Source organism: Oryctolagus cuniculus, chromosome 21 (genome assembly GCF_964237555.1).
Source record: "Oryctolagus cuniculus chromosome 21, mOryCun1.1, whole genome shotgun sequence".
Lineage (NCBI taxonomy): Eukaryota > Metazoa > Chordata > Mammalia > Lagomorpha > Leporidae > Oryctolagus > Oryctolagus cuniculus.
In genome coordinates this window covers 22,431,539-22,444,783 of record NC_091452.1, presented here as the reverse complement: position 1 = coordinate 22,444,783, position 13,245 = coordinate 22,431,539, and the positions used below count along the sequence as shown (strand labels likewise).

General features: G+C 49.0%; 1 protein-coding gene across 1 annotated transcript in view; it reads right to left on the bottom strand.

Moving 5' to 3' along the window:
- The window catches only part of ZNRF3 (zinc and ring finger 3), a 171,205-nt gene that overhangs the window by 64,520 nt on the left and 93,440 nt on the right, over window positions 1-13,245 (bottom strand). Inside the window, exon 2 of the mRNA XM_051826646.2 lies at window positions 1,500-1,625. Coding sequence (XP_051682606.2) covers window positions 1,500-1,625 — 126 coding nt within the window. The remainder of the gene's footprint in view (window positions 1-1,499; window positions 1,626-13,245) is intronic.

Here is a 13,245-nt window from a genome sequence, read left to right as displayed (position 1 = left end):
GATCAAGTTCAGAACAGGTTGTTACCTGTCACATTTTAAGATCCTCGACGGGCAGCTTTCCCACGTACATTTATTTCTCTCTTACCCTGTGTGGGGAGCAATCCGGACTGGACTGAGTTACTGGAATTAAGACTTATTCTATGCATCTGCTCTCCCACAATATGGCGCTGGGAGAGAAGTAAACAGCTTCCGCACAGCTGCCTCCAGTTCAACTAATAAACTGTAGGACTTGCTCCTGATTGGAGGAGAGCAGCGTACTCGGCGTGTGGGCAGCCGAGTTGGGATTGGCAGAGGAGGACTATAAAGGAGGAGAGAGACGGCATGCACCGGGAACATCTATGGGGAACATCTAGGGGGAACATCTAGGGGGAACATCTAGCTGAAGGAACACCTGTGCAGCCCCCCGAGAAAGCCGGCCGGCGGTGTGCCGCTCCCCTGCGGAAGTGGGGAATGTGGCCAGGGGGAACTGCCCTTCCACGGAGGTGGAAGGGATAGTAGCCAACCCGGGAAGAACCAGCAGCAAACCCGGGGAGGGCCGAGCAGACGAAAGAACAGCGCAGGGTCCTGTGTCGTTCCTCCACGAAGAGGGGGAGCGACATAATGGTGCCGTGACTCGGATATGAAGCCTAGGCAGGGTTTAGTGTCGTTCCTCCACGAAGAGGGGGAGCGACACCCTGTGCTCGGCAGTCACGCTGACTCTCTTGGCGACAAAGCCCTTTTCCTCGCTTCTAGGTGGGGTGACAGCAAGCCAATGGCAGCACCAGGCTTTGAGGCTGACTCTCCTGTGGGGCCGAGTGTCTCGTCTCACTTCGCCTCCTGACCACCCCGGGAGGTAAGCTCTCACACAGGACCATCACGGCTGTTTGCCGTTCCCACACCAAAGCAGCTCTGAAACCCACAAGTTTTTCCACAAATTCCTTGGCAGCAAAACTTAATGGCCCTGCCTCACTGGGAGCAAAGCTGCCCTGAACCAGCAGGAGGCCACTTGGACTTCAGTTAGGCCACTTAATGTGCATGTCCGCACACTTTGCCACACACACACACACACGTCTGATCCCCGAGGGCCGATCCAGGTCCTCTCAGGTTACTTAATAGAACATATGCGCCCCTTCACGCCTCTCTAAACCCTCCAAATCGCAGATTCCAAAACATCTGGCCCGCAAGGTGTGAGACGAGGCAGTATGAATTTCCACTGTCAACCCATTTCACAGACGAGAAACTGAGATTCTTTGAGAGAAAGCAACTTGCCCACGCCCGCACAATGGACAGGAGATGGCACTGACCCGGGCTGCCAATCTCCCTCACAGCCCAAGCTCCTGGGCACTCTGGGGGACTCTGCAGGAGGTGTCTCAATCCTCCACTCTCACCTCTCAGCCAGGAAGGTGCACTGGGCCCACAGGGCAGGGCTCAGCTTTGCAATTATTTGAGGAGTTGGGGGAAACAGGCAGAGTGGGAAACACTAACCCGAATTGTGGAGAGTTGGGAGGCCTCGGGCTTACCTTGCCCAGCACAGTGAGGCATGGTTTCGGGTCCAATTCTGGCTGTTCCAGCTTCACCACTCCTACCCAGCCATATTCGTACAAGTCCTCTTCGTCATTGTTATTACACAGGCCCAGCGGGTGCATCTAGGAGACAGAACAGAAAGAAGGCTTCAATAGGACGGCACAGATTGACTTGACCCACACTGTGCATTTCTCAGACTCAGCCAAAAGCAGCTTCAAAAAGTAGCAAGTTTTTCAAACCATGGGGAATCTTATTTCAATACAATGAGCTAAGCACTGGGGAAGAATACAATACAGCCACTATAAACACATTTTATGGATATTTTCTCACTGCTTTATTTAAGTGGTGCTCATCCGGATAGGAAACAGGGTAAGAAAAATAGCATAGCTCTCATATAAATACTAAATTAAATTGCTGTGCCATACCACAAATTTTACATCAAGTAGCAGTTACAGAGGAGACTATCTAGGTTAGTAGCCAAGTCTTGTTTGGCCTTCAGATCTTAACAATATCAACTACTTCCACTTAAGCAAGTGTACCTGGGTATGCATCTAGGGCTTCCTGGAGAAACCATTAGAAATGCGGTAGAATCACCAATAAAATTAACTAGCTGTTTAACGGCTGTCCCTGGTTACTGGGAACCAGGTAAAATTCTTTGAAGTCTTTTCAAAATCGGCAAAGCACACACACACAGACACACAAATCAAGGCTGGGTAGAGAAGCATCATCAAATTTTCATGTGTCAAAGTGCTGTCAGAGGAAGCCGCTAAACGAGAATAATCCTAAGGCCTGGTTCACGGTTCCGTCAGGCCCTGGAGTCTCTTCACAGCAGCCAGGGAGGAGGAAATCCTCGTGGACAGGTACAATGTATGAAGAAGTTGATGCACCCTGGTGCTGTGTGGGCTAAGCTTTCCAAGTGGAACAAGTAAGTCTTCAGAGTCATGATCAGTTAGAGATGTAGGAAAGCTAAGGGTCCACTGTGGACAGAGTAACAGCCCCCAGTCATATCCACAGAGACTTTGCGGGTGTGATGCTGGGGCGGGGCGATTCCCTGGGTGGGCCCAATGGAAGGATGAGAGAAAGAGGGAGGCCGGAGAGCCATGCGGAGGAGGCGTGGGGGCGGAAGCGGAAGCTGGAATGACGTACTCTGAAGACGGAGAAGGGGGCCAGTCAATGCAGGCAGACCCTAGAGACTAGAAAAGACAAGGAAAGAGATTCCCTCCTAGAACTTCCAGACAGGATGCAGCCCTACAGACCCACTGTGGACTTCTGACCCCCAGAATTATAAGAAAACACATTGTGTTTTTTTTTTTAAAGTCACTAAGGTTTACAGTCACTTGTTATAGCAACAGGTAGGAAACTAATACACCCACTTTACCCCTCACTTGTTCTGCTGATGAGAACAGAAGTTCAAGATCAGTGGCTTCTCCAAGCCAATTTGGCCAGCAAGCGGTGCATTTGGAGGGGACCTGGCCTTCAGATCCTCAGACTGGTGCCGCCTTTTACAGTCCTTTCCTCAGAGGCAGCGCACTGAAGACTGGGGGCGGGGGGACACCTAAAAACAATGTTTCCGGCTCAAATTCTGTGGTTTGCAAGTACAACATGAGTTTGGTGCTGGCAGCAAGAGGGAGGTGCTTTGTAGCTGCTGAGCCTCGAGGGAGCCTCGAAGGAACTCGGATTACCCAGGGCAAGAGGAGAGGGGCCAGCCCTGGTGGTTCTGAACCAGGAGGCACTTGCCGTGAGATGACGTAGAAGAGGGGAATGAGACCAGCCTGATTGGGAGGAAGGGCTCAAGAACCAGACATGGGGACAGTACCGCAGGTTGCTAGGCAGAAGATGGCACTCTCAACACAGGCACTGACACCGCTTTAGGGCAGTGCTACAGGGACAGGGAACAGGGAGGGAGAGTGAACACAAGGTCCCCAGCAGTTCAGTGGAACCATTTCAGGTTACAGGTGCTGCTGCTGACCACAGGTGACTAGGGGCTACCAGCCATCGGCACGATGGTTATCTTGGGGATTCCAAGACACGAGATGGACAGCCCCAGGAGAGCCAACATTCGCGTAAGTCCTCAACATTTGCTCCAAGTCTGCTTAAAGGATCCGTGAAGGTTCCTATAGTGCCCTGGACAGTATAAGCGTCCCTTCAGAAGGGAGGGCTCAGCTCATTCTAGAATGTTCTACAGTTATAAATGATGAGGAGTTGGAAGTGCCAAATCCTCTGACTAGAAAGAGGCCTAGCAAGGGTGTTAAGTCAGTTGTGCCAACAGCTTAGCCACCTCTGACCTCGAGGGAGGGGCTCAAGGCCAGACTCAAACCAGCACAGGTCAGGCCATGGCAATTCTTGATCTGCTCCTTTTCTATAGTGTTCCGTGATATTTTTAACCTGGCCATGTGACTTAGGCTTTTTCAGACGGGTGACTGCTTTTCGTTACTGCTACATTTATGGGCTTTGGCCAACGATGAAGGCCTCCTTTGGAGAAACAGAGGTTATTATCCAGGTCTAAGATTTTGTGTCCCTATCAAAACTTTACTGAAGGGAAAAGCCAGGCACAAAAGGTCACCAATCATCAATTGCATTTACATTAAATGTCCGGAACAAATACCTAGAGACTGACAGCAGAGGAGTGGATATAGGGGTGGTGGGGGTAGGGAGAGGGGAGTGGCTGCTTCATGGGTACAGGACTGGAGGGTGGTGATGGTTGCACAACACTGTGAACACACTAAATGTCTCTGAATTATATAAAACGATGAACTTCATATGAATTCAAACACAATAAAAAATGTCACACACACACTCACACACACCCCAACCAGATAACAGTCCTAAGAGTTTACTCAGAAATGGCTAACAACCTGCGAGCTCTGCCCTCAGCCAGCACAGGGATCCCCAGTAGAAGGCAACGTGCTTTCTACCCCTCTAGACAGCAGGTGTTCTGAGTCTTGCAGGATGAAAAGCAGGTTCTTGAAGGAGCAACATTTCACAGGGACTCAGGGCCTACATCCGTGAATTCAGGTGCAGCAGCGTTTTCAACCTTTGCCAAGGCGACCGCCTCCTATCTTTAGATTGTTAAATCTGCTTTGTGTTTAATAGGATCTTGCTGTTTCATGGACACACTTTGAGACATGCTCAGTTGGGGAGAACACGTACATATGTTTGATAGAATAAGCCTACAGCAACTACAGATGCAATGCAGAGCTCACTGTATTCTCAAGGCTGAACGTTTGGGATGCAGACTAATGGCCAGTGTAGAAGATGATGGAGGGACAGTCAAGGGCAGTTGGAGAAAAGGCAAGGCCTGCTGGATATGGAGGGAGTGAGAGGGGAGGGCTGGGAATGGGAGCTGAGAGCAGCAGCAGCCAAGGTTGAGGCCTGACCCATTGCAAACACAGTGAGCAGGACGCACCTGACCGGGCCAGAGGCTTCTGCTGTGGAGGTGCACAGCACGAGGCCATGAGAAAGGCATGTGGCGAGCACGTCCCCAGGCATGCAGAAATCTGAACTATGCAAGCCTCAAACACACCCAAGGGTCCTGCGGGTCTGCAGGGTCCCCGTGGGCCTGTCAGGCTGGCGCCCCGGGGCCACGCTTCACACCAGCCCCCCCCCCCCACCTTTGGCATCTTGCTCTCCCACTCTCCTCCAAGGCTCCCCTATCGGATCTTTCATTGACACTGGAGTGACTATTAGCAGTTTGACATGTCAGCCGTGACAGGGGTGTTGACTTCCGAACAAGGATCAAAGCCTTAAAAACCAAAAGGAATTTTTCTAAAGTGCCAGTGAGTGCAGCTGACTGGTGTGGATTATTTGTTTTCTGCAGAGGGTAAAGAAGTCACCAAAACCACTTCTCAGAGGCATGAAAATCTACCCTTCCCACCTTCCCACCTCCACCCTGAGTTCCTTACTCCTGTTTACACATCCAGGTGCCCAAACTTGCAAATTCTTTTTTTTTTTTATTTTTTATTTTTATCTTTTTTGTCAGGCAGAGTGGATAGTGAGAGAGAGAGACAGAGAGAAAGGTCTTCCTTTTTGCCATTGGTTCACTCTCCAATGGCCGCCGCGGCCGGCGCACCGCGCTGATCCGATGGCAGGAGCCAGGAGCCAGGTGCTTTTCCTGGTCTCCCATGGGGTGCAGGGCCCAAGCACTTGGGCCATCCTCCACTGCACTCCCTGGCCACAGCAGAGAGCTGGCCTGGAAGAGGGGCAACCGGGACAGAATCCGGTGCCCCGACCGGGACTAGAACCCGGTGTGCCGGCACCGCAAGGCGGAGGATTAGCCTAGTGAGCCACGGCGCCGGCCCAAACTTGCAAATTCTACCTTAGGTACTATGTTTCTCAAGTGTAACTGGCCTTTTTGACCCATCTGCCAAATACTGCACTGTAGGATTCAGCTCCCAGTCAGCTCACCAGGCAACAGCATCAGCTTCTGGAAATGCCTGTCACCCCAGGCCTCGGGCCATTCCCCCCCAGGGTTCTCTTTACCCAGACTGCAAGCTATGAGCTCAGGAAAATGTTTTATAAGCAAACAGAAGTAGTCATAACATGAGAATATTCATTAGTGAGCTGACTTTTCCCAAAGGATGGAGTATTCTAGGCAAAGGTACAAAATGCAAACAAACATGTCAAGCCTGTGGAAAGTGAAGAGGAGGACCTTCCCATTAATTGCACATCTACTATGTACACACACACACAGAATTTGTTTAAGAGGAAGAGAGACAGACAGATGGAGAGCACCTCTCCAGTGGTTTATCCCCCAAACGCCTGCAAGGGGTGGGGCTGGGCCAGGACAGAGCCAAGAGCCAGGAATACAGTCCAGGTCTCCCACATTACTTGAGCCACCATCACTGCCTTCCAGGGTCTGCAATGGCAGGAAGGTGCAGTCAGAAGTTGTAGCTGGGAATCAAACCCAGGGACTTTGGTGTGGGACACAGGCATATTAATTGCCAGGCTAACCATCCACTCCTGTATGTTTATACATTTTAATCTCATTTAATCCTTACAGCAAACTCTTGCAAAATATTGGGATATCATGACATAGTGACAAGACTATGTAGATAAGTTGCAAACTACAACTGTGAATCAGCAACTGATGCAGAACTTAACGGAGTCCATGAAAGTTATATTACTCAATGACTGGATTCCATGCAAATGACAAACACTCTAGTTAAGGATTAAAGAGGAAGGAATCCACGTGGGAGCTCCCATAGGGAATGACTAAAAGAATGACAGAGAATGCTGGAGAAAGTGAGAGTACTCTCATTCAGAAAACAGCTCGATGACTATGCCGCTGTTACATCAAACATGATGAGGGGCGCCACATCCATAGTTCCATAAAATTTGCCAAAAACTGCCTCCAATGCTGTCCACATGGAAGCCATTCTTTTGGTCCACCAAATCCAGGGGTCCTGTATCTGTGGATCCAACCAACTGAGGAGCAAAAATATTTTAGAAAAATTGTCACTGATCCTGAAACAATGCAGCAGAAAACTAACTGCCCAGTATTTATATCATATTAGTCATTGTAAGTAATCTAGAGATGAGTTAAAGTATACAGAGGACGTAAGAAGGTTATGTACAAATACTGCCGTTCTATGCAAGTGCCTTGCACCTTTGTGGATTGGGTGCAATAGGGGGTCCTGGAGGGGCTGGCATTGTGATGTAGCAGGTGAAGCTGGCCATCTGTAACACCAAGAATCCCATATGGGCGCTGGTTCATGTCCCGGCTTCTCCACTTCCAATCCAAATCCCTGTAGTGGCCTTGGAAAAGCAGCGGAAGATGACCCATGTGGGAGACCCGGAAGAAATACCTGGCTCCTGCCTTTGGCCTGGCCCAGCTCTGGCTATGTCAGCCATCTGGGGAGCAAACCAGTAGATGCAAGAAATGTGTCTCTCCCTCTAACTCTGAATTTCAAATAAATAAACAATTTTAAAACTGGTGTTGTACATAAGCATTTAACAATTACACATGTTGGGGCCGGTGTTGTGGCACAGTGGGCTAGGCTGCTACTTGTGACACTGGCAACCCATATGAGCCCTGGTTTGACCCTGGATGTTCCACTTCTGGTCCAGCTCCCTGAGAGTGCACCTGGCAAAGCTTTCCCAGGCCATTAGCGGGGAGCTGGATCAGAAGTGGAGCAGCCGGGACACGAACTGGTGCCCTTATAGGGTGTAGGCAATGCAGGAAGTGGCTTAACCTGCTATGTCACAGTGCCAGTCCCTGCCCTACTATTTTAAAAAAAGATTGAAAGGGCTAGTTATGTATAGGGATATAAAGGGGAAAAGACACAGACTAGAAAATCTAGAACAGAACTCAATACACTGCACTGAGAAGAAAATACTGAAGGAAAAAGATAGCCTGAAATGAGAAGACATGCAAAACTCCTGTGATGGATCCAAGGAAGAACGTGATGCAAATAATGAATAAGCTAGCATGGAAACACAAGATGAAACAGAAAATATGTATCGTGGTGCAAGGGGTTAGGCCAGTGTTGTATCAGAGTGCCAGTCTGAGTCCCAGTTGCTCTGCTTCTGGTCCAGCTCCCTGTTAACGCACCGGGGAAAGCAGCAGAGGACAGCCTGAGTACTTGGGCCCCTACCACCTATGTGGGAGACAGGATGGAGTTCCAGGCTCCTGGCTTCAGCCTGGACATTGTTGTGGTCATTTGGGGAGTGAATCAGAGATGGAAGATCTCTTTCTCTCTCTCTCTTGACCTTTCTATGTCACTCTGGCTTTTAAATAAATAAGTAATCTTCAAGAAAAGAAGGAAAACATGCTCTGTGCTACTAGCACAATCCCCTGGGGATGTTCAATATCTAACTGAAGTCAACTGGAGCAAAAACGTCCACTAGTCCTTTGTCACAGCTTTGACTGGCATCATCTTGGAGCTGTGGCTCTTGCTCTCTCACTCCTTATTTTGTCCCAAGGGATGCCTCGGGATGGAAAGAGCAAGAGTTTTGGAATCATGCAATCTGTGTCTAAACTCTAGTCCTGTTTCTCACGACGTCTAGTACCTGGGAGTATGGTCTTAGGTCCAATACCTACGACCTGGGAGAGGTCTTAGTTTCTATGAACTTCCATTTTCTTACCAGTTAAGTGGAGACAATAGCACATGCCTTAATGAGGTGCTTAGGGATTAAATGAGACAAAACATAGCAACCCAGGAACACAGCAGAAGCTCCATCAGAGGGAAAGCCCTCTCCGTCACCTTCTCTAGACTGGCCGCCCTCACCTGCACTGCCTGCCTTTGCAGTCTGCCCTGCCAGACCAGCTTCCACGTCACTCCCTCCACGGAGCCTTCTTGAATGCACCCAACCAGCTAAGCTGCTTCCACCTCTTTGCTCCCAAATGCTCTGTATAGTGCCCACCACAGTTCCTTCAGCCTTCCCTCTTTCTGCTTCTAGAAAGACCATCTTCCTCAGAGGTCCCTTCTCATCCTGCCCACAGCTTGTGCCCTATAGGTGAGCAACAAATGACTGCTGCCTGAGAAAACAGTCCTCAGCCTGGAGGCAGGGCTACTGTCCGGCCCCCTGCTCAGCTTTTCTAAGACTTGGATCTTTCTTTCCTCCACAAAGTTAAGGGGCCAGGGCAAGGAGGTCAGGATATGACCAAACTGCTGTGCGAACTTTAAAAGACCCAGTTCTTAGAGCTGTTATCACCAAGTTATCCAACAAGGCCATTCTCAGAACTAAAAAAAAAAAAAAGAAAGAAAAGAAAGAAAAGAAAAGAAAAGTACTGTCAATGGTACAGCTCCCCAGCCCAGCTGCGGGAACACAACGGCCGGCCCCAGCACACGGAGAGAGAACACACGCGGAGAGAGAACACAGTACTGCAGCCCCTCACGCAGAGCCCTGCCAAGGCCAGTGCTTGAGGGAGAACAGGGTTTGTCCTTCCCCTAAAAAATTAACGTCTCAAAATTTCCCACCCGTGATTGGTTTCAGAAGCTATTGTCAGCAACAGCAAAACAAGGGACTAAAGCAACACAGAGGTGGGCAAGGGATCCAGGCATGGGGATTCCAACAGAGAAGAGACATAGAGGGAATTCCCAGGAGGAAGGCTGTGCAACCATCTCGCAGGGGGTCTGTCCTGAGGGGGGCCAGAGACCGGGGGGCTGTGGGAAAGCCAACTTGCAACACAATGCTGACTCCTTACCCAGTGAGTTAGGTGGTACGGAGAAGAGACCTATAGCGCTGAATGGGACGATGAAGTGTGATGGCTACAGCAAACTCAAGTAACAGGGGCAGGGGGCGTGTGGGGGGGCAGGTAACAAAAACAAGAAGCCACAGCAGAGTTATCAACTGCAACGAGGGTATGACTCCACAGCTGGCCTGAGAATACTGGGGGTCGTAATGGCATAAACCCCACAGGATTTGGTAACCGTGAGGCAGCTACGCTGGAAAGACTGTAGGGACACTCAGACGTAGGAGACAAGGAGCACACAGGAGTGACAGGCCAAAGTCTTCATCTTTCATTAGTAGGAAGTCAAAAATATCTTTTTGAAATGGACTAAGGATAAGCAGCAGCATTATAAGTGTCGTCTCAGAAATTGAGAAATATTCAGAGATGAAAGAACTGAAAATGTTTTATAAACAGACATGTGCATTATTATTTTGATGAGAAACTTCCTGTACCACTGGATACCAGCTCCCTTGTCTGGGTGTTCGGGCAGATCCTACAGGTCCTTCTCATGGGACAAGGTGGGACGCCTTTCATTAGGCCCAAGAGAGACCCCGCGAGCTCCCTGCACAGGGCAGTGGACACCGGAAGGGAGACTCTGTCTGGGACAGCTATTGAGGGGCCATCCAGGACCTGGGCTGAGGACGGCTGGGAACACAGGGAAGGGGGAACCAGCGGACCCCTCCACCCTCACATCCACAGTAACTCCGGGGGGACACCTGAGGGTGATGTGGATTTGGGTGTCAGAGGCGGGAGACGCAATTGTGGGGGCGGCTGTTTTGGAGAAGACCCCTTTTTCTCCCAGACACAGACAGACCCCACAACCTCTAAAAGAGGCTGTGGATATCCTGGCTTGACTTTCCAAATAAGGAACTGCGGAGGCAAAAAAAAAAAAAGGCTAACAACAAGTAACACACGCACCTGACCATCTTTGGTGCCAGGCATTGCACAACTGGTTTATGCTGAAGTATAAAGATGAGCCTTTTGCAAACTTCTCAGAGCCTGACGAGGCTATCACGGTTTCAGTGTTTTGTTAATGGACAAAGTATTTACGGGAACATGTAAGCCAAGAGACTGTCGGCCGGGGTTACATATCTGGAGAAAAAGAGCTATGTTCCCTTGAGCATGGCGCATCGAGCCAAGCTTTGAAACCAAGACCACTCTTTAAGAAGCTTTCAGAACCAAATCCTTGAGATATGCTGGTGCACTTCCCACATGTCTGCAAGGGCAAAACTGACACCAGGGCTGGTGCTGCTTTTATCCAAGGTTACAATATCTCTACACTCGGCTGAGAGCCTAAAATAACTTCAAAAGGGCCGCCTGCTGCTAAGTGGGTTACTGTTACACAGCAGCCAAACACCGAACTAACAGGAGGAGGAGAGGGTCCACTCTGTAATATTATCTCATCCAAAAATTCCTGGGGATTTAAAAGGGAAACTTGCTTCCTTTTGTCCTTTTGCCACTGTCGGCCAGGGTAGGGTGTCGCTGTGGTACAGTTTCACATCAGACAGCCTAGCCCTTTTCTTAAAAGGTGTGGGAGCTAGAATCAAGGCTTGAAATGTATGTGAAAGAATGGAAAAATGACAGCCTCACCCCATCTTCTTTTGAATCATGGGGATTATTTTTTTTTTCCTCTTCTGTGTACAAGGAAATAAACGACTCTTATGTTCTTTCAACAAACAGTCTAAACCCTTTTCTGGATCTAGAATCCAGAAAAATCTGAATATAATTTTTTCCCTTGTTGTCATAGCAATGGAAGCAACTGGAATGGAGAGAGAAAGCTGCCCCCGACACGGAGCAGGAGCTGGCTGTTGCTGTTGTATGCTGGAGACTTCCAACACGGAACTGCCAGAGAACTAAACCAAAACTACTCTGCTCAAGTTTTTGGAACACTCAGCTGGAATCTTCCCCAACGAGTGTCACTATTTGGAGAAAAACTAAGAATAACCACTATCCTCTTTGGTTACCGTGTAACCAAAAGGAGACACTGGTGACTATATCATGGAATATAAACTATGTATGAAGCCTTATGAAAAGTTAGTATGCAAAACAACAACTGTTTAAAAATCACATCTGCATCTGGGCAAAAACTAAAAAGCAAGAAATTATTTTAAAAGTTGACAGGCTGGGGGGCCAGCGCTGTGGCGTAGTGGGTAAAGCCGCTGCCTACAGTGCTGGCATCCCATGTGGGTGCTGGTTCGAGACCTGGCTGCTCCACTTCCGAACCAGCTCTCTACTATGGCCTGGGAAAGCAATGGAAGATGGCCCTTGGGCCCCTGAACCTGCATGGGAGACCCAGAAGAAGCTCCTGGCTCCTGGTTTTGGATGGGCTCAGCTCCGACCATTACAGCCAATTGGGGAGTGAACCAGTAGATGGAAGACTCTCTCTCTCTCTCTCTTGCTCTCTCTGTGCCTTTTATTCTCTCGCTGTGTAACTCTGATTTTCAAATACATGAATAAATATTAAAAGAAAAAAAAAAGGTTGACAGGCTGGGGTCAGTGTTGTGGAGTAGTGGGTAAAGCTGCCACCTGTGGTGCAGACAACCCAAATGGGGGCCAGTTAGAGTCCTGGCTGCTCCACTTCCAACCCAGCTCCCTGCCAATGCACCTGGGAAAGCAGCAGAGGATGGCCCAAGTCCTTGGGCCCCCTGCACCCATGTAGGAGACCAAGAAGAAACTCTTGGCTTCGGCCTGGCCCAGCCCTAGCTATTACGGCCATTTGGGGAGTGAACCAGCAGATGGAAGATCTCTCTGTCTCTCCCCCCCTCTCTCTGTAACTCTGCTTTTCAAAAAAAACAAAAATAAATCTCAAAAAAAAAGTTGACAGGCTGTCTCCCTTGGTGATGGTTTGCCATGCCACTGGTTAGAATATGGATAAGAAAGGAACCTGACAGTATGTTATTATCATTGGTCTTTAAAATGACAGTACCAGTCTTAGAACCCATCTCTTGTAATTAAAAAGATTAAGAATATTAGAGCTCTTCACAATAGAGTTTATTTCCTGTCCAGCAAGTACAGGAGCTGCTCCCTGGGCTCTCTGCTGTGTATGCTCCACTGCACCATGGTGTATGTTGAGAGAAGTTCATTGACTAAGTTGAAGTGTTACAAAAGGCAGCTTGCGTTCTAATCTGTATGCATCTCTGGGATGTTTGAAGAAATCGTATTCCTTGATGTAAAAAGAAAGCATTGTAAGAGCTGGCAACTCTGCACCTGTGCAAACAGATACCTCGGCAATAAAGCAGTATGGGCTGATAATGCAAAAAAGAAAAAATAAACCAAAACAAAAGGTACTGGGTTGGAGAACAAGGACACTGGGGGAATTTTTAATTTTGGATTCCAGTGTTCAAGCTAACATCTGTTGGGCACTGGCCCTGCAACTGGACACGGGGCAAGGAATGGCAATGTTGTTTTATTAGCAGAGACTGAGAATAATTCTAGAATTATGCACATCTGCTGGTATAGCAGGTGACTGAAATTCGAGGCTCACTAGGGCTTTTTCCTGTCCGTTGGCTCCCTGTATGACACAGCTGAGAGGTAACAAATGGCAGCGCTAGGTAGTAACGTGCTCTGTT